The 19,289-nt window shown below is 44.1% G+C and overlaps 1 protein-coding gene across 1 annotated transcript in view; it reads left to right on the forward strand.

Annotated features, from left to right (window-relative positions):
- The window catches only part of ARHGAP35 (Rho GTPase activating protein 35), a 121,728-nt gene that overhangs the window by 52,575 nt on the left and 49,864 nt on the right, over positions 1 to 19,289 (forward strand). Inside the window, exon 3 of the mRNA XM_027079950.1 lies at positions 6,725 to 6,869. Within this exon, the coding sequence (XP_026935751.1) occupies positions 6,725 to 6,869 (145 nt within the window). The remainder of the gene's footprint in view (positions 1 to 6,724; positions 6,870 to 19,289) is intronic.

The following is a 19,289-nucleotide window of genomic DNA, read 5'->3' on the forward strand; positions in this document are numbered from 1 at the left end:
CCCCACAGCTCTGGAAAGTCCAGATTCAGTGGGTGTCGAACCAGGCAGGAATGTTTATAAACACTTCCTGGAACTAGTGGACCCTCCTCCCTGCTTAGCCCCCTACTGCATTGGCCATTCAGCCTGAGAAGGCAACAGGGATTGACCCAGATTCTTGCCTTTATAGGGCAAAAAGCTATGGTCTCTATTTATTTGGTGCCTATGAGGGGATGACATGCCTTTCTTTTCCCACCGTGCCAGAGGGAGGGTTAGGGATGCTAGGAGACTTCGTGCTACTTCCTGGTTCATCCCTAAATAAAGATGCTCCAAGTGGGAGAGTGGCCGGGTCATAGTACTGACTGCCAGCTTGAAGGAGACAAGGCTAAGCATTTGTGCTTTCATAATAGACTTTGCCAGTCAGAACAGATCCGTCCCCAGGTTTTCTCTTGAACTTGGGCTTAGATTTTTTTCAGAGCCAGAAGGGGGAGCACCAGTCAGCCAAGAATACATGTGGGGCATGAGCGAGTAACTTAATTGAAAAGGTCCTTTTGAAGCTGTGTTGGAAATACGAGGGAATCATCACCAATCAGAAAGCTGTAATGTTGAATATAGAATGCAAGAAAACACTTTGGGGGAAACCTAGAGTAATGTAGTTTATGGAATCTTTTGTTTTTTCTAAGATTCCTACCAGTTACAGTTAGTTCAGGGTGTGCCACTATACAACTTGGCAGACCATGTGTGTGACCCTCTAGGGCTTTGCTGGTATCGGTTTCACTCTCAAGAGGGAGAATTGCCCCACTCAGAGGACACCGTCCCTGTTGCAGACTACATTCTGTATATGGCATTCCTCCTGAAAAACAGAAACGCAGACTGGATTCTGTTTTTTATTTGCTTTATTAGGTATGTTACCAAGCATTTAAAAGGCTGTGCTAGGTGGTACACCTCCAGTGACCGCGTTTTCTGACCCTAAAATCTGGATAAGTAATTTGACGTGGATAAGGGTATCTATGGAGACGGGGAGAGAACATTTGAAGTTGGCAGTTTAGGATCACTGAATAGCTGTACCTGCTGTTTCCATAGAAGATAGAATATTCTTTATCCAGAAAGAGTGGCTCACCTCTCCGTTGAGGCTGTGGGAGACTTCTTTTTTCTTTGTGACTCAGTTGGTTTTTATCGGATATCTAGATCACCTTTGCTTGCTGTAGACATATATCTTCTCTAATACCCATTAGATTGTAAGTTCACTGAGGGCGAGAGATGACTTTAGTATTAGCTCTGCTGCTAGTCTGTTAGGTGACCTTGGGTATAATTCATTAAAAAGGAAAAATGCCTAGATTCCTGCACACTGGAAACTTAGCCCATTAGGAAAATGGTCATATGTGTATGTAGATGACTATCCCTTGTTCAGTGCTCACAGAGTGATACAGGGAATTCATGACCTCATCTGTTTTTTAAAATGGAGTCTGTGATATACTACTGTCAGTATGAACATGAGGTTCTGAGCCTCACCTCACATCCTAGTAAGAGCAGAACAATGTTAGAAGACAAAAAAAATACTCTGGTACCCACAGAGATAGTCATCATCTCAGCTAAACTTGAAAAAAATATAAAGAAACATTGGCCTTGTACATTACTGGAAACTGTTTTTGTTCAAGAAATGTATTGAGTGTCAATTGCACATCAGGCTCTGGAACCCAGTCATTTTACAGGCTGATAGAAGGTCTCCTTCTCTTGGCTGTTACTATTCTTTGGCTGGCATTCTAATCATTTTCTTGCCCTGTGGACTTGGAGGAGCTTTGGGGTGGGCGTACTGTCCCATAAGCAGGAGTTTCCCCTTTATGCTCTGTTCTTGTTTCAGAAAGGCCAAGAGGCCAGAGGCAAATTCCAATCACCATTTCTCCCCAGTGCAACACTGGCATAAGCTATTGGTTTATTTCTTTGTTTCCTCTGCCACCTGGTTAGTATCAAGACTAAGAATCAGGCATGTTTTTAAGGAAACTGTGAAGTAAAGAACAATGGACTATGTTATTTATTCAAAAAATATCTATCCAAAGGACAAGGTGAAGATGATTTGAGCTGACCCAGTCCTTTGTTTCTGTCAGCGGTGTGTTTCATCATGGAGATAGTTCATGTAGGGGAAGGAACGTGGGGCTTTGACATTCGTATATCACTGGCCTCTGAATCCTGGCTCTCTCAGTGCTGGGTATGAATCTCTCTGAGCCTTTGTTCTCTCATCTGTAAAATGGGGTTAATAACCCTTACCTCGAAGGGTGGTTGTGAGGTTTCAGATACCTGTGTAGAGCACCTAGCACAGTGTGTCTAGCACATGGCCATTCGTGATTAATCACTATTATTTTCCATTTTGGACCCAGTCATACTCTTAAACTTAGACCTGCAGATGTGTAGTTTGTTCTCAGGGCTTGGTTTCCTCTGGCTAGATGCTTTTTTCAGTTCAGCCTGCTAATGAGTGAGCCTAAAAGAAGAGAGATGTTGGGATGGTGTTATTTTCTTCTCTCCAAGGACCTGCTGCTGAGGGTGCTCCACTGACTCCCTAATGAGTGACACATATCTGACCTGGGACTGAGACATCTGGCAGGCCACTCAGAAGAATGGCATTTCCATCTTGACATGTGCCCAGTAACCCTTCAGATGCCTGAGGTGTTGCTTGTTATGTCAACAGTCCGGTCCAATTCTTGGCATGCACCACAAAGTCTGATTTCCTTCCTAGGAAGGTTTAGAATTAGTTGTGCAAGAATCCCTGCCTGATTTTGTGACACCCTAGAGAGCCTTTAGTTATTTCAAGGAAGTATTTTGACATTCTGTAAAGCAGAGTTTGTTTAAATCTTAGAGAGAATGAGAATGAATATCCATGTCAGTCAACAACGGGAGTTGATGCCGTTGCCAAAGCTTACTCTCTGCTTTGTAAGTTGAAGTGCTGAACTAGGTTAGATCTTATTAGACTCTTTGAGGTGAGAGGGATAAGAGCAGCTCTCTGGGACTTCCCTGGTGGCGCAGTGGTTAAGAATCCGCCTGCCAATGCAGGGGACACGGGTTCGAGCCCTGGTCTGGGAAGATCCCACATGCCGCGGAGCAGCTAAGCCCGTGCGCCACAACTACTGAAGCCCCCCTGCGCGCCTAGAACCCGTGCTCCGCAGCAAGAGAAGCCATCGCAGTGAGAAGCCCGCGTACCCCAACGAAGAGCATCCCCTGCTCGCCGCAACTAGAGAAAGCCCGCGCGCAGCGACGAAGACCCAACGCAGGCAAAAATAAATAAATAAATAAATAAATTTTTAAGTTACCTTTAAAAAAAAAGAGCAGCTGTCTAATTTAGCCTTCCACCTGACAGCAGAATCTCCTTGACAATGAGTATGGCAGGTAGGTTGCAGCCTCTGCTTCGAATACTTACGGAGCAGTCCTTTCCTTTTTAAACAGCTGGGGTTTTTTTGTTTTTTAAATTTCTCTGGCCAAAACTGCCTCTTTGTTTTCCTCTTATCTCTTCCAACATGACTATACAAAGTCATCTGCTCTCTTTTCATGAGATAGTCCTGTAGCTATTTGAAATAGCTGTCATCACGCCCCATTCTTCCCTTGCCCAGCTTAAAGATCCCTGGCATTTTATGTGAGTCTTTATTACCTTTAGAAGTTCTTCAGATTGTCAGTGTACCCTTAATCATTTATTTAATCATCCATTTATTTATTCCGCATATCCCAAGAACTTTCAGAGGAAGGTAGTGAACCATAGTGGTTTAGAACGCAGGTTTTGTAGTCAGAACTGACTTGGGCAAGTAACTGAATTTTTCTGGGATTCCGCTTCTTCATCTGTAAAATGGAGTTTTAACACCCATATCTACAGATCTGTTGTGAATCTGGAATGAAATAATACATATAAAGAATTTAAGCAGGGCTTCCCTGGTGGCGCAGTGGTTGAGAGTCTGCCTGCCGATGCAGGGGACACGGGTTCGTGCCCCGGTCGGGGAAGATGCCACGTGCCGCGGAGCGGCTGGGCCTGTGAGCCGTGGCCGCTGAGCCTGCGCGTCCGGAGCCTGTGCTCCGCAACGGGAGAGGCCACAACAGTGAGAGGCCCGTGTACCGCAAAAAAAAAAAAAAAAAAAAAAAAGAGAATTTAAGCAAGGATCCGGTGCTTAGTAAGTATTCAGTTGATGGAGGCTAAATTTTCTAGCTAACTTAAGACTGTTAGAACACACCTCATCATCTTGCTCTAGTATTGAGAGGGTGGAAGAAGTATGAGATTAAAATTTATTGTCTGTTTACTAGAACTGTGGTCAGAAGGCATTATAGTGATTGGAAGTAGCTTCCTGGCAGCTCTCTTAAAGTTCCCATTTTTTTTTAATTCTATAACAGCAGTTTATTTGGAAGCTTCAAGGTTTTATTGAAGAACAGTGCTATTGTTATGTTAGTTTTGACTGGCAATTGCTGCCTGGTTGGGGTCGGCCAAAAGAATGTCGCTTAAATCCGGATGGTCTTCCTTGTGTGTTCAGATTCTTCAGCTAACAGTTTAAATGGTACGGCATTTTTAAGGGAGAGCCTCACCTGATGCATTGTTACTGGTTGCTACAGTGTGTAACAATGGAAAACACTCAGCCCTTCTTACATTGTTGGGCAACTACTGCGCTCTAGGCACTGAGCCACTTCCAGTACATCATATCATTTCACCCTCAGGACCACCTCGTGAGGAGGGTACTGTCCCCAAGGTGCTAAATTACTTGACCAAAGTCACAGAACTTCTCAGTCAGGATTCAAACCAGGTCTGTTAGATTTGAAAGCTTAAATCTTTATGTTGTACTTCATCTAAGTAGAAGATGCTAGGGAGAGTCTAGATTGGTTAAATTATTTCGTGTAAAGATGAATCATTAATTTGCTTTTCCATACTTCTTTGGTAAAAAGTGTGAAATCAGAGCCTGTTTGCCTCAGGCAGTCTATACAGGGGAGAGAGCAGCAGCCACTCCCTGCAGCCTGAGAGGCTGTGTCACTGGTTTTACCAGGAGCAGGCATATTGCAGTGACAGGCTTTGTGGAGTGCGTGTTCTTCTCTGGGACGCTGGGATCCATTCACATTGCATTACAGTCCTCCATACCAGATCAGTTAGCAGGCTGCGTGAGGACTGGATCATCTTTGCCTTTGGGTTGTCATTTCAGATGGTGTCAGCCAGCAGTCCAGACATGGCCTCGTTCCTTCTTTCATGTACAGTTTATTCTCAACTGTTTTTTTTTTTTTTTTTTTGCCACTTGTTTGCACAGGAAGTCCTCAGCGAATTTCAGACTAAACAGGAAGTGATTTGTTCTCATATAAAGGGGGTACCAGAAGGAATGAGGGTGAGCAGGATAAGGAAAGGGAATGGTTGACCCTGACCTAGAAGCTAGTTAGCTGTCCTCTTTAGTGGATTTTATGCAGAGATCCCTAAATACTTTTAAGTTTTAAGTTGGACATATTTGTAAATAAACCTGCCCTTCTAAATTAGTCTCATTAACTTGCAAATGAAACTGAGTTGCTGGAGATACACCTGGGTCCATTTACCTTGATTCTATTTGGTTATCCTCCTCTTTAGTAGATATTTTAACAAAAGCCCCAAATTTTAGGTGTATTTCTGTAGCTTTAGGAAATTTACCATTGGTTTAGAGCATTTTTTCCTCCTCATGTGATCTTCAAAATAAAAGGATTGAATAATTTTGGAGCAAAATATCTCAATAATGTTTATGAGCGTGGGCTTTGGAGACAGACCCTCCTGGGTTTGAATCCCGGCACTGTCACTTGTTAGTTGTGTCATGTGAGACATTTTTCCTTGGTAAAATGGAATGCCATACGGTTTAATAGAAATAGTAGCTGGGACTTGGCTTGGTACGTAGCAGCTCTCAAGTAGTTGTTGCTACTGCTGCTACTCCTACTACATGAGGAAGGTGACTGCTGGGAAGGAAAGGACAAAGAATTATCCTATTTGTCATGTCTGATTAGTTGGTTTTACCCTTTCCTAATGCAGAAGCCATTGGGAATTAACCCCAGGCTGATGTATCAAAAGGGAATTCTTCTCTTGGGCTTTCAGCAGAATGCATGCTCTCTTTTCTCGAAGGAGGAAATTATTAGTTTTCAATTCCACTTTTTTTTTTTTTTTTTTTTTTTTGTGGTACACGGGCCTCTCACTGTTGTGGCCTCTCCTGTTGCGGAGCACAGGCTCCGGACGCGCAGGCTCAGCGGCCATGGCTCACGGGCCCAGTCGCTCCGTGGCATGTGGGATCTTCCCAGACCGGGGCACGAACCCGCGTACCCTGCATCAGCAGGCAGCAGGCGGACTCTCAACCACTGCGCCACCAGGGAAGCCCTCAATTCCACTTTTTTAATCTTTTGAAAAGATTTTAGCCATCCTTGAGTGTATAGTATCTGTTATCTGTATGGAATGTTTGGAAAGTTTCCTGTTTACTCCATTGTACCCCTGATAAAGGATGTTGGACAGTCATCTCATTGTTATTAAATAAACATGGCCTGCTTCTTATAAACACCTTTGTTCTGATAATGCAGTTTCACACCCAAGGTGTGACTATGTGGCAACTTGCCGGCATCTTGTGTGATACTTGGACGAATGAGATGAGTAAGTGGGTCTCTTTATCCTGCTTGGAATCTTTCTAACAGTTTCCACACCACTGAGAGTTCCCCTCTGGAAGCCTTACTGAAGTTGGAGTTGTATGTTGAGAATCACTTTGTTTTTGTGCTTTCTTTTCTCTTTCCTGGACAGAAGCCAAAGCCCAAACCCCGGCCATCCATCACAAAGGCGACCTGGGAGAGTAACTATTTTGGGGTGCCCTTAACAACCGTGGTGACTCCAGAGAAACCGATTCCTGTATTTATTGAGCGATGTATTGAGTACATTGAAGCCACAGGTAAGTGTTGCCTCAGAGCCAGTTACAGCTTTCACTGTTTACAGGACACTCTCTAGAGGGCTGAGCCATCTGGAGATTCTGGAATTATTTCTTGTTTCCGTGAGATGCTTTCTGGGAAGGAGCTGAGTAATCCCGACAGCTGTCAGACTTGTGGATCCTCCATCTTCATGTAGTTTTGAGGCTGTCGTGCGGGATATGTTAGGCCTTTCAGTGTGTGGGAGCAGTCCTGTTGTCAGGACTGCAGTTGCGGCTGGTTGGAATACCTTTTCTGTGGTCCCGCAGCTCCCTGTCATAGCGTGTAGCCTGTTTGTCCCCTACAGGTCTCCCAGCAGCGAAGGGGTTTTATTTATCAGTGACTTCAGCGCTGTGCTGGACCCAAATGTCCAATGTACTGGACCCAAACTAACACATTTTGGTTTAATAAAAGGAATGTGTAGATGGCCATTGATCAGGTGCCTGAAATTCATATATTGATAGCAATTTTTTCCTGCAATAAAAAAGCAGCTAAGATGCTTAGATATCATCTAGTCAGGCAGCTGCATTTCAATTCTGTTGGCAACTTGGTGTTATCACAAAGGCTGACTGTCTTAAGATTTTCTGTATTGCTCTTGAAATGTTAAAGTTTTACCTGTGTTAAAAACATTTATTTTGTTCATTTAGAGCTCCCATAACCTGTCTCCTTGACATTTTTTTATTTTCTTTTCTTTTTTTCCTTTTTGGCCATGCCACATGGCTCGTGGGATCTTAGTTCCCTGACCAGGGATTGAACCCAGGCCCCGGCACTGGAAGCTCAGAGTCCTAACCACTGGACTGCCAGGGAATTCCCATCCTTGGCATTTCTTTTGTAACCCCCGGAGCTTCCAGTTCCATGTCATTGTTTCCCTTGATTTTCTCCTGGATACTTTCAAAGCTGATGAGCTTTGAGGAGGTGGTATAGTGGGCACATGGTTATGTGGACCCTTGAGCATTAAGAGGTGAGCTCAAGGATATAGGCTGCTACTAATTTGAAACCAAGGTAGGGATTATAACCTCCCTATGTGTTCTTTCTAATTCCGGTATTACCTGCAATGATATTAAGTATTGTGTGGTGTGGACAGCCTACCAAGCTCTGCTACTAATTTCAGCAGCGTCATGTTAGGCTGAGTGGTGGTGTTCATATTTACTCAGGATGTGCCAAATCAGGGGAAATGGGTTTCAAATTGAAGCTCTCTAAAGACTCTGGAGTTATTTCCAGGGTTTTCTCAGTAGCACACCAGGATTGAATCACAGCAAGCACTTGGCATAATCATAGCAGATCTGTAGTTTGTTTAGACCATCTGTACCCAAAGCCTTTTGTCAGTGTCCATCTTCTTGACATTGGTTTTATATCAGTTTCTTCCTGGCACCTCTGCCTTGGGCAAGGAGGAAATCTTCAGGAAGAAAGTTTGAGTGACTCGAGCCTCTCTCTCACTTCAGAGAGATAGTTTATATCATTTGGGGGGTCCCTAACTTTAATTTGAAGTGATTTCAGATTTATAGGAAAGTTACCAAAATTTTAAGTTGTAAGAAATTGAAAGTTACAATTCCCAGGTTCCTTAAATGTTAACATTTTACCACATTCCCTGTATCGTGTGTGTGTGTGTGTGTGTGTATCTTTTTTCCTGAAATGTTTGGAAGTTGTAGATATGATGCACCTTTACTTCTAAATACTTCAGTGGGTATTTACTAAAAACATTCCCTTTATATAAACACCATGCAGTTATCAAAATTAAGACATTAACATTGACCCAATACTAACCTATCTAATCTGTAGACGTTTTCATTTCATCATTGGTCACATTAACATCCTTTAATAGCAAAAGACAAATTTTTTTTTGGTCCAGGAGCTAATCTCAGACCACATTAAATGGTACATTTAATTATCAAGTCTCTTTAGTCTCCTTTAATTAGAACAGTTCAGTTTATCTGTTTTTCATGGTCTTGATAATTTTAAAAAATACAGATCAGCTATTTTGTAGGAGGTTCCTCAACTTGGATTTTTTTTTTCTGTTTCTTCATGATTAGGTTCATGTTTGCACTTGTGGCAGTAACAGCAGGGAAGCGAGGCTGTGTCCTTCTCGGTGCATCAGACCAGTTGGCTTGTGTTGTCAGTTTGTCCCATCACTGGAGATTTTCTCTTTGATCCCTTGATTAAGGTAGTGGTGTCTGCCAAGCTTCTCCACTGTAAAGCTACTCTTCCCCCATTGTATGAATAAGTATTTTGTAGGGAAATGCTTTCAGACTGTGTAAGTATCTGTTTTCTCCTAATATTTTCACCCACTAGTTTTAGCATGCATTGATGATTCTTCCCTGAGACAATGATCACCCTAATTCCTTCTTCATTGATTAGTTAGGGTTCTCCCGTCAGGGTGAGCTTCCCTTTTCAGTGGGCTCTTTGACTGGCTCACCTGTGGTAGCACCAAATGCCTGAATTTTACCCGCATGCCTCTCGCTGAGCACATCTGTGGGCTTGATCTGCCATACCCACCTTGCTTCTCTGACTCTTAGACTGTGATTAGCATTTTTTTTTTTTTTTTTTTTTTTTTGTGGTAGGCGGGCCTCTCACTGTTGTGGCCTCTCCCGTTGTGGAGCGCAGGCTCAGCGGCCATGGCTCACGGGCCCAGCTGCTCTGCGGCATGTGGGATCTTCCCGGACCGGGGCACGAACCCGTGTCCCCTGCATCGGCAGGCGGACTCCCAACCACTGCGCCACCAGGGAAGCCCTGTGATTAGCTTTTTATTATGTCCACTGCCTCTCTTCTACCTGTGCTTCTACAGGTGTTCTTCTACCTATGAATCCTTTCAGGTGCGAAGACCTCTTCAACCCTGCCCCCAGTTCACCACCAGCCACTCCTGAGCTGCTGCTTCTCTTAAAGCTCTGTTAGATTGCACCCCTGCTCACCCTGACACCCAAAAGCTTGGAACTTCAGGGTCCTCTCTGACTCATCTAATCCGTTCCCAAGTGTGTCGCTGTCCTTTGTCATCTCTTGGCTCTGTCTCCTCCACTTCATTTCCACTGCCCCACTGTCACCCTCCTTCTCAGTCCATCCTGATTACGTGGCATTTCCTCCACCATAAACCTCTTCTTGCTTCCTCATTGCCTACCAGATGCTGACGCAGTCTCAACTCCTCCCTATTACGCGCACTACTGCAGTACTGTTATGCTGTGGTTGTCTGCCTGCCTTCTCTCCCTCCCTCCGACCCTCCCTCCCCATTCTTTCTGTTTTATACTACCACAGGCATTAATTTTAAAATTGTTTTACAAGAATACACACCATGTATTAGAAGGATATGGCCAGAGCAGAATTTCTTTGTGTTTCTCTGCTTTGCATATACCCTTCATGTGGTTTGAAATGTGTCCCACGTTCCTCCTTGCCTCTGGAACTTGTCTTCATTCTTCAGGACTCTTCCACCTCCAGCAGCACTTTGAATGTAACCTTCCTGGTAGTTCTTCCTGGCACATTTAAATCTTGAGAACAGGATTCTCTGTTCCCCTTGTCTCGGAGAACCTGGCACACAATACACATTAGTTGTTGATGGAATGATTGGTTTTCAACCTGGAATACCTTAATTGCATTGTTTTCTTCTTCTTTCCTTTTAAATTCTGGTCATATGCTTCCCCTCATTGGCATTAGTTTGTACTTTTATAGAATTTCAGGAAAATAATTAGATGTGGTATCTGTGAGCTTAATGTGTATGTTGGGGGCAGGTGTCTTTTGTGTACTCAGTTTCCTAAAAGAATTTGTTTTCCTCTTCATAAAATTTAAAGCATGTTCATTGTAGAAATTCAACAAAAGGCAAAAACTGAAAAAGAATTTAAAGATTCATTATCTTCCACTTAATGAAAACCACTGTTGATATTTTGATGTATTTCCTTATAGTTTTATTTCTCTGCATGTGTATAGGTTTTTAGTTTTACGTAATTCAGAATATGTGGTATTATAGTTCTCAAAAAAAATTTAGCATAACTCAGATGAGGCTAAAGAGCCCTGAGTTCACCAGCTTACCTACTCCCGTTTTCCTGCAGAAAAAGGAACTCAGTAACTAAGAGTTATGTTGGAGGACCATTTTTTGAGAACCATTACTTTTTAAACCAGACATTATTTTGTGAGCATGTTCCCCTGTCATTAAATACTCTGTGAAAATATGACTTTTAATTGCTGTACAATGTTCCATTAAATGGCTGTATCACAGATTATTTAACCATTCCCCGTTCTTAGGCCCCTGTAGCATTTTCTCCAGATGTACTTAAAATAAAACAGATTCACTAGGAGAGGCATTTGGGAAGAGTGATATAGAGCTTCAGGTCTGCAATTAGACTGCATTTAGAATCTTTGTTCTGCCATTTGCTCATCTGTAAACTGAGGGTGATGACAGGACCTGCCTGCTTGGGCTGCCAGGGTTCAGGGGGACTTGCACGTCAGGCGCCGAGTGTGGCGCCTGGCACACGGAAGCGCTCAGTGCGTGCTGGTCGTCGCGGTTAGCTTCACCCGTGGTACATTCGGTCTTCCTTCCTATTGCCGGTCAGACTTTACCGAGTTATGACCTTTTTCTTTTCTCCCTAACTTTTAAATTTGAAAGTGGTAAAATCCATTGAAAGAGTACTACGGTAATCACCCAGTATTCACCGGTGGTTAACGTTTTGCCACAGTTGCTCTTTTTCCCCACAATTTGTATTGTTTTTTTAATAAATTTATTTATTTATTTTTGGCTCTGTTGGGTCTTCGTTTCTGTGCGAGGGCTTTCTCCAGTTGCGGCGAGCGGGGGCCACTCTTCATCGCGGTGCGCAGGCCTCTCACTGTCGCGTCCTCTCCCGTTACGGAGCACAGGCTCCAGATGCGCAGGCTCAGTAGTTGTGGCTCACGGGCTTAGTTGCTTCGCGGCATGTGGGGTCTTCCCAGACCAGGTCTCGAACCCATGTCCCCTGCATTGGCAGGCAGATTCCCAACCACTGCACCACCAGGGAAGCCCACTGTATTGTTGTTAAACCATTTGAAAGCGAGCTGCGGACACCACGTCACTTTACTTCTAAAAGTCTCAGCATATATCCCTAAGCTTCAGGACTTTCTCCTCTATAACTACAATAACATGATCACTTCTAAGAATATTAGCATTAATTCAAGAGCATTTCATGTGGATCTATGTTTAAATTCACTCAGTTGACTTAAAACTGTCCCCTATCGCCGAGTCTTTTGCTCTAGGGTCCAGTCAGCATTCACAGTGCGTTTAGCTATTGCCTCTTCAGTCCCTTTCAGTCGAGAACAGTTCTCGCTGCCTTTTTGTTTTTAGTGATGACCTTTTTTGAAGAGTCTAGACAGTTGTCGTATAGACTGTACCCTTGCGTGGTGTGCTGTCTGTACCTCTCCAGTGTCCTCAGCCCCCTTCTGACACCACCCATAGCCACCTCCTCATGTGGCTCCTGTCTGAGCCGAGGGCTGGGGCTGCAGACACCTCCCTCCCTGGACACAGCACATCTGTGAATTGGGCATCGGGACTCTCTGAGATTCTGGTGACTGGCTGAATGAATTCGTCAGTCAGGTGTTTTCCCCAGCTCTGGCTGCTTTCTACTGAACTTGTGCTTTTCTTAGGGAAAGCCTGTGCTGCCACCTGACCACCCATCCCATCTCCCTGTCTTACTCATGGTAGAATTGCCACATGACCCAGTTTCCATGTGGTGGGCCAGGCAGTCACTTCTAACCAATTAGAGATGATATTCCAAATAAAACTTGTTTGTCAGGGCTACCCCATGCAGTTCAAAGTCAGAAGTCATTGTGTCCCTGTTTTTGTGTCCATCTCATGCACCTGGGCACTGTGCTTATCCTGGCAAATAAAGTATTGCATCATCACTTTCAAGGGCAGTGCTTGGGAGTTCATAGTCCTGCCAGCCATGGTTAGGCCTTTCATGCCTCAGGGCCTGTGTTGCTACCCACCTGCCGCTTCACAGCCAGTGTCACAGTACAAACCGAACCAAAACCTTGCGATAGAGAGGAAATGGTGTGACCGTTATGAATTGGGACGACTTAAACCATCCCATCACCTTAAAAATATTTTTTCTGGGACTTCCCTGGCAGTCCAGTGGTTAAGACTCTGCTTCCAATGCAGGGGACACCGGTTCAGTCCCTGGTCAGGGAATTAAGATCCCATGTGCCGTGCAGCGCAGCCAAAAATAATAATAATAAAAAAGTCTTATTATAAGAGTAATATACTTGTTCACTGTAAAAAATTAAATCATTATAAACATAGGTAGATGTTATATAGGTATATAACAAAGTGAAAGTCCCTTATAATCCCAAGTCTCCAGAAGTAATCTGCATTAATAGTTGGATTGTGTTTTCTGCTAATACTGTCCCCCAAAATGTTTAAAAGCATGAGATCATGTACTACTGTTCCACAGCTTGTTTTTTGTTTGTTTTAATTTAACACTGTATCTTGTGCATCATCTTTTAAAATTTCATCTCCAAGCCAACTGCATTTTAACCTTTGACCTGAGAAGAGGGTGGCAAGAGTTGGGCTCAAAGGGGGTCTCTGGGAGTATGGGAGGAGAAGCTTTGTTTGCAGCCATTCTGCCTTCCAGGGGTGGCAGGTTCCTGTCCCATGTTCTGTGAGTAAATTGCTGACTCCTCCTAAACACGAATCACAAAGAAAGGATTGCTGCCTTCTTGCCTCAAAATGTGCGGCTCCTGCTATTACCAGGACTCTGTTGGAGCTGCTCCCCCATATTCTTAGGTTAGCTCATAACATTGTGGGTGGAGATTGGTTCTGGTTTGCACCTGTTTTTTGTTTGTTTTTTTAAAAAAATTTTTAAAAATTATTTATTTTTGGCTGTGTTGCGTCTTCGTTGCTGCGTGCAGGCTTTCTCTAGTTGCAGAGAGCGGGGACTACTCTTCATTGTGGTGCACGGGCTTCTCATTGCGGTGACTTCTCTTGTTGCGGAGCACAGGCTAGAGTGCAGGCTCAGTAGTTGTGGTGCACAGGCTTAGTTGCTCCGCTGCATGGGGATCATCCCGGACCAGGGCTCGAACCCCATGTCCCCTGCGTTGGCAGATGGATTCTTAACCACTGTGCCACCAGGGAAGTCCCTGCACCTGTTTTTTTTCCTGAGCTTTCTGACCGGTTCATTTATCCTGTTTCCATATTTTCTAAAATTGGAATGTGTTCAAGAAATGGCCAGTAGGTAGAACAGCTTTCAGATTGATTTGCAGATGCTTTTAGCCCAGCCCAGGCCCAGTGACAGCCTCTGTGCTTTCTGTGCTAATAGGATATTAGATTTTCACTTTCTCAGCTCTGGTTACATGGGAAGGCTGGAAAAGGGCATGTAACTACTGCAGCTGCTCTGGGGTCACCATGGCAGCGGGATGGGAGGACTGACTGGGGGTCAGACTTGACTTTGTATTTCTGGTTAGAAAGCTTTTTCTTCAAGTTTTCATCCATGTGGAAAATTGGTGAGGGCAATAGAGTCACTGCTCCCCTTTGATAGCAGTGTGACTCCTCGGTGAAGGAGAGCATTGGCCAAGCTAATCTGAGGTCTCTGATGTGTGGCAGGAAGTAGGAATATTCAATTCTGGACAGTTTATCTCACTGGAGTTGGGGTGAGGACTTACTTTTAGAGCCTACTCACAATCCTCCTGAGAATAATTTCTCAGGATAAGTACGCTATCTTTACACCTCACTATGGTCACAAAACTAAGGTTTTATACCCCGAGTCTCTGGGCCAATTTTGAGTCAAGTCTTCCTTCTCGAAGTTGGGGGGAAGTATCCACGTCGTACGGCATAGAAACTCCCTGAAGGAGCTTCTTCCAAGTGTCACTCCTCCCCATCCCGGGAGGTCTAGTATCCTGGAGGCTGAATGCCTAGTGCCCTGCTCATCTGGGCTCTGCTGCATGTATTCCCCAGGCCCGCAGCCTCGCTTGTCAGCCATTTAACTAAGAATAGCATTCTCTAGGAATGATTTCTTTGAATAATGTGTGAGACCAAACCTCCTTGCTCCCTCTTTCTGTGATTTTTTAACCTTTTTCTTTTGGCTGTGAGAGGGGGCAGGGTGACAGTGGCAAAAATCATTTCACATCCAGCCATCCTTTTCTTAATTGCTTTGCTTACTGAGAGGTGACCAATCCCCAGCACCTCTAGCAAGTGCCACAGAGGGCTGAGAATAGGAATTGTTCCCAGGGAGAAGTCGTTTCATTTGGACAGAAGGCCCCTCTTTTGCATCTTAAATTACAATGTATTCAGACCATACCATACAAATAATTGGTAGGCCATGGTTTTGTTAGTGCATCTTACTTTCTGTTGGTCCCTGTAGAGTGTAAAGCTCCCTGTAGTCAAGGAGGCCTGCAGCTGTTTAAAATAATAATGCCAAAGATGGTCTGCCATCACGTTAACTTTCCGCATTTTCTATTCCTGACACATTTATTGAGTGCTTGCTATGATCCATCCAAGCATTGTACTGGGCACTTGGCACGTGTGATCTCATTTCACAAGAGATTGTTTTGTTGCTATAAGAAGCCAGATGTGGGAAGGTGACCCTTGGGAGGCAGTCAGGGTACATCACGGTCTTTTATCACTGCAGGGAGGACCTCAGTGTCAATAAAGTGCAGGAGGGAGAAGGTGGGGAGAAGGTGGCAGCATTTATATTCTCTTCCCCTGCTCTCTGGGAGGAATCCTACCCCACAGTCTGGTAACAGAACCAGGACCCTGCCTTTCGAGGCAGTGCCTACCTGGGCACAACATTGCCCCTGAAATGCACATTTATTTTCAAAAGCCCTTTTGCTGGAGGGCCTGGAATCGAACCACACTACCCTGCATTGGGGTTTCAGTGCCTGCACTTAGCAGGCTTTGTATTGCAAGCGGGGCTTTTTCTTTTTTTTTTAAGATTTTTTTTTGATGTGGACCATTTTTAAAGACTTTGTTGAATTTGTTACAGTATTGCTTCTGTTTTATGTTTTGGTTTTTTGGCCGCGAGGCATGTGGGATCTTAGCTCCCCAACCAGGGATCAAACCCACACCTCCTGCACTGGAAGGCGAAGTCTTAACCACTGGACTGCCAGGGAGGTCCTGAGAGGGACTTCTTCTGTCTGCCTTCCAGGGGCTCCTTGATGGGCAGCAGAATCCGGTCAAGCTTGACCCCTCACCTCTGATGGAGGGAAAATCCAGATACAGCACCAGGTGGTTGTAGAAAGAAAGAAATGTCCTGATAAGTCGTTAGTAGGTTGAACAATATTTAGCTTACCATCTTTCGGTGGGAGGGATGGATGGACGGCAGATTCTGTTCATTCAGCAGATATTTATTGGATTAATTTATTAATATATTAATTAATGCTAGGCATTGTGTTGAACTAAAGTTGCCCTCATGATGACCAGGGGTGGAGGAAATAGACATAATCACACAAATAAATAATTAATTCAGGCAAGGAACATTACTGGATTTTAAAAATCACTGGAGAATAAAACGACTGACAGGACCAAGTGACGATATGGAGCAGTTAGAACCCTGACCGCTGCTGTTCAGGTGAGTAAACAAACTGGTCCATCCATCCCCTGGAATACTACTCAGGGGCCAAAAGGAATGAATTACTGCTACACACAGCAACATTGTCGGGTCTCAGAATCATTATATGCTGAGAGTGATAGAAGCCAGACACAGAAGACTACAAATTATGATTCCGTTTATACATGGCTCTGGAAAATGCAAACTAATCTGTAGTGACAGGAGGCAGGTCAGTGGTTATGGTTGCCTAGGAGCTGGGAGTGGCAAGAAAAATTGCTTGCAGAGGGGCATGGGAAAACTTGGGGTGATAGAAATATTCCATATCTTGATGTGGTGATGATTTTACTCATGTACACGTACTTCAGAATTACCGAACTGTATGCTTTTAATGGATACAGTTTATTGTATATAAATTATGCCTCAATGGTTGATTTTTTTAAATCACTGAGGAAAGGTGTTGAGGGAACTTGATATTTGCATGGTCTCAGAATACCACCCAGCGCATTAATTACTAATTACAAAGGAGAAATGTACCTTTATAATGGAGAGATATGGGGGTTACCACCTTAACAAAAGGTGAACAGGACTGGCACCCCCAGCTGTTCAGCCTGACATTATGTGCCTTGTTGCCAAAGATATTTAATCTGAATCTTATTATGAGTAGATAATCAGACAAATCCAGAATGTGATACATTTTACAAGACAGCTGGCCTGGACTCAATAAAAAGGTCAGTGTCATGAAATAGAAAAAAGTTTGGGGGCCTAGTGCAACTTCTGTGTTTATAACCCGAACCCCTTTCCCATTCAGGTAGCCAGGTGTTTAGTGTATGAGCTTTTGAGTCACCTCTAGTGTCCTGACTTTCCCACGCAGTAGCTGGCTTTAAACTGTCTAAGCCTCATTTTCCTGTTCCTTCAAATTGGGAATAAAAATAATAGCTCTTTCAAAGGGAATTTTTTAGAATTAAATGAACGCCTGTTTGTAATGTTCTTAGCATAATGCCTGATACGTAGCAATCACTCAGGCCATGTTGGCCATTATTTTGGTGGCTCATGTTACTGATTTACTGCGGTTGTGGAAACCCAAATAGGACACTTACCCAGAATAGTAATGGATGACATTAGACAGTGTCTGTAGGCAGGGTTTTTGTTTGTTTGTTTGTTTGTTTTAACCGGGTGAGGAGGCAACAGAATCGAGCGTTTTATTTATTTTTTAATTTATTTATTTTTGGTCACACGGCCTGCAGGATCTTAGTTCCCCAACCAGGGATTGAACCCGCGCCCTCAGCAGCGAAAGCACGGAGTCCTAACCACTGGACCGCCAGGGAATTCCCTGTAAGCAGTTTTTAAGAACTTCTCACTGAAGTATAGTATCCATTAAGAAAAGTGCACTCATCGTAAGTACAGCTCAATGAATAGCCACTAACTGAATACACCTGTATAACCAGTACCCAGACCAAGAAACAGAAGATGACCAGCTGCCTGCAAAACTTACTACCCTGGCTTCTGCCCCTGGCTTCTGCCAGTTACAGAATAGTTTTGCCTGCCTTTGTACTTTAATAATGGACTCATACCAAATGCATAGTTGTGGTCTAGCTTCTTTCACTCAGCATGATGTCTGTGACATTCATCTGTAAGCTCCCTCGTGGTTGTGTGATTCGTTCATTCTCATTGCTGTATACTGTTCCATCATGGGGCTAGTCCACAATTTATTTATTCATTCTACTCTTCGTGGATATTTGGGCACTTTCCAGTTTGGGGGCTGTTATGAATAGTGCTGCTCTGAACATTCTTGTACATGAATATTGGTGCATGTATGTGCACTCATCTACTTCAGGTATATACCCAGGAGTGAGGCAGTTTTTAATAATTAATTTTAACATGTTGAACATGTTGGTTTAAAAGATGTCTTGAAGCACATATCAGTTCCTGAAGGGGCAATAAGTCTATGAGGCTGAGAGCTAAAGCAGTAGGAGGATCTCTGCTACCTATTTATGGCTTTGTGTTTCCTGTCTTCTAAGGGGTAAGGGGTCGTTCTGGCGAGGGTGTATGTGGGTGCACAGAGCTGTGTCATACATTATTTTAGCAGCTAGATCATTCCCGTTTGCCAAGTGTGCCTGGCTGGAAGAATCTTGAATTCTTCCAATACCTTGTGGTGTAGCCCTTTTCTTTGCTGGGGCTCTCCTCGTGGTTCCGAGTTGAGACTGTGGTTAGCACAGATCTTGGTAACCCTATGGTTTTTACTTGATGGGCTGTCATGGGGCATTGCTCCCTGATTCAGTTTTGGCCATTTGTAGCACAGATAAATAGGTGTTCTTATTGACACCTACCAGTAAGACTCTAAAATGAAATGTTCAACCCTGTGGGCAGTTTGTGAGGGGAGGAAGGGTGAGGCAGTCTGGAAGCGAAGCTCTTCCCCCAGTGTGTCTGAGTGTGAGTGTGGAGACCTGCAGCCGTGGCTGGAGATCAGCTTGTCTGCTTTGTTCGCAGGTCAGAGGTGGCCCACGGCTCCTCTGCGCAAATGGAAACCCTCTGTAAAAATGCTCTTTGACAGAATACTTAGAGCTGTGACCTTCTTCCTGATTGAGCTCGTTTGCCCGGGTAAATGAGCAGAGTGCTTTCTGCGTGGCAGATTTAAATTTCACCACTAATTGAGGGTAGCATCTTTGGGGAGAAGCGCTTGCCATTAGATCAGAGGCCTTTTGGGAGACAGCCTGGCAACAAGCACATCAGGGCAGATTAAGGCAGGAGGTAGAGATGGGGAGAGGACAGAGTGCAACTGTTATTAGTAACTGGGGGACGGTCCACGGAGAAACCAAGTGAGAACTCTTGCCATGTGCCTGTGGGGACTGTGCACATACGCACATACGTGATGCATATGTTTTGGTGGCCTTTTTTCACCTTTTTTCTTGCTACTGACTA

This window comes from Aethalodelphis obliquidens, unplaced genomic scaffold (assembly GCF_003676395.1).
Source record: "Aethalodelphis obliquidens isolate GAN/ISIS:26980383/991018 unplaced genomic scaffold, ASM367639v1 scaffold43, whole genome shotgun sequence".
Lineage (NCBI taxonomy): Eukaryota > Metazoa > Chordata > Mammalia > Artiodactyla > Delphinidae > Aethalodelphis > Aethalodelphis obliquidens.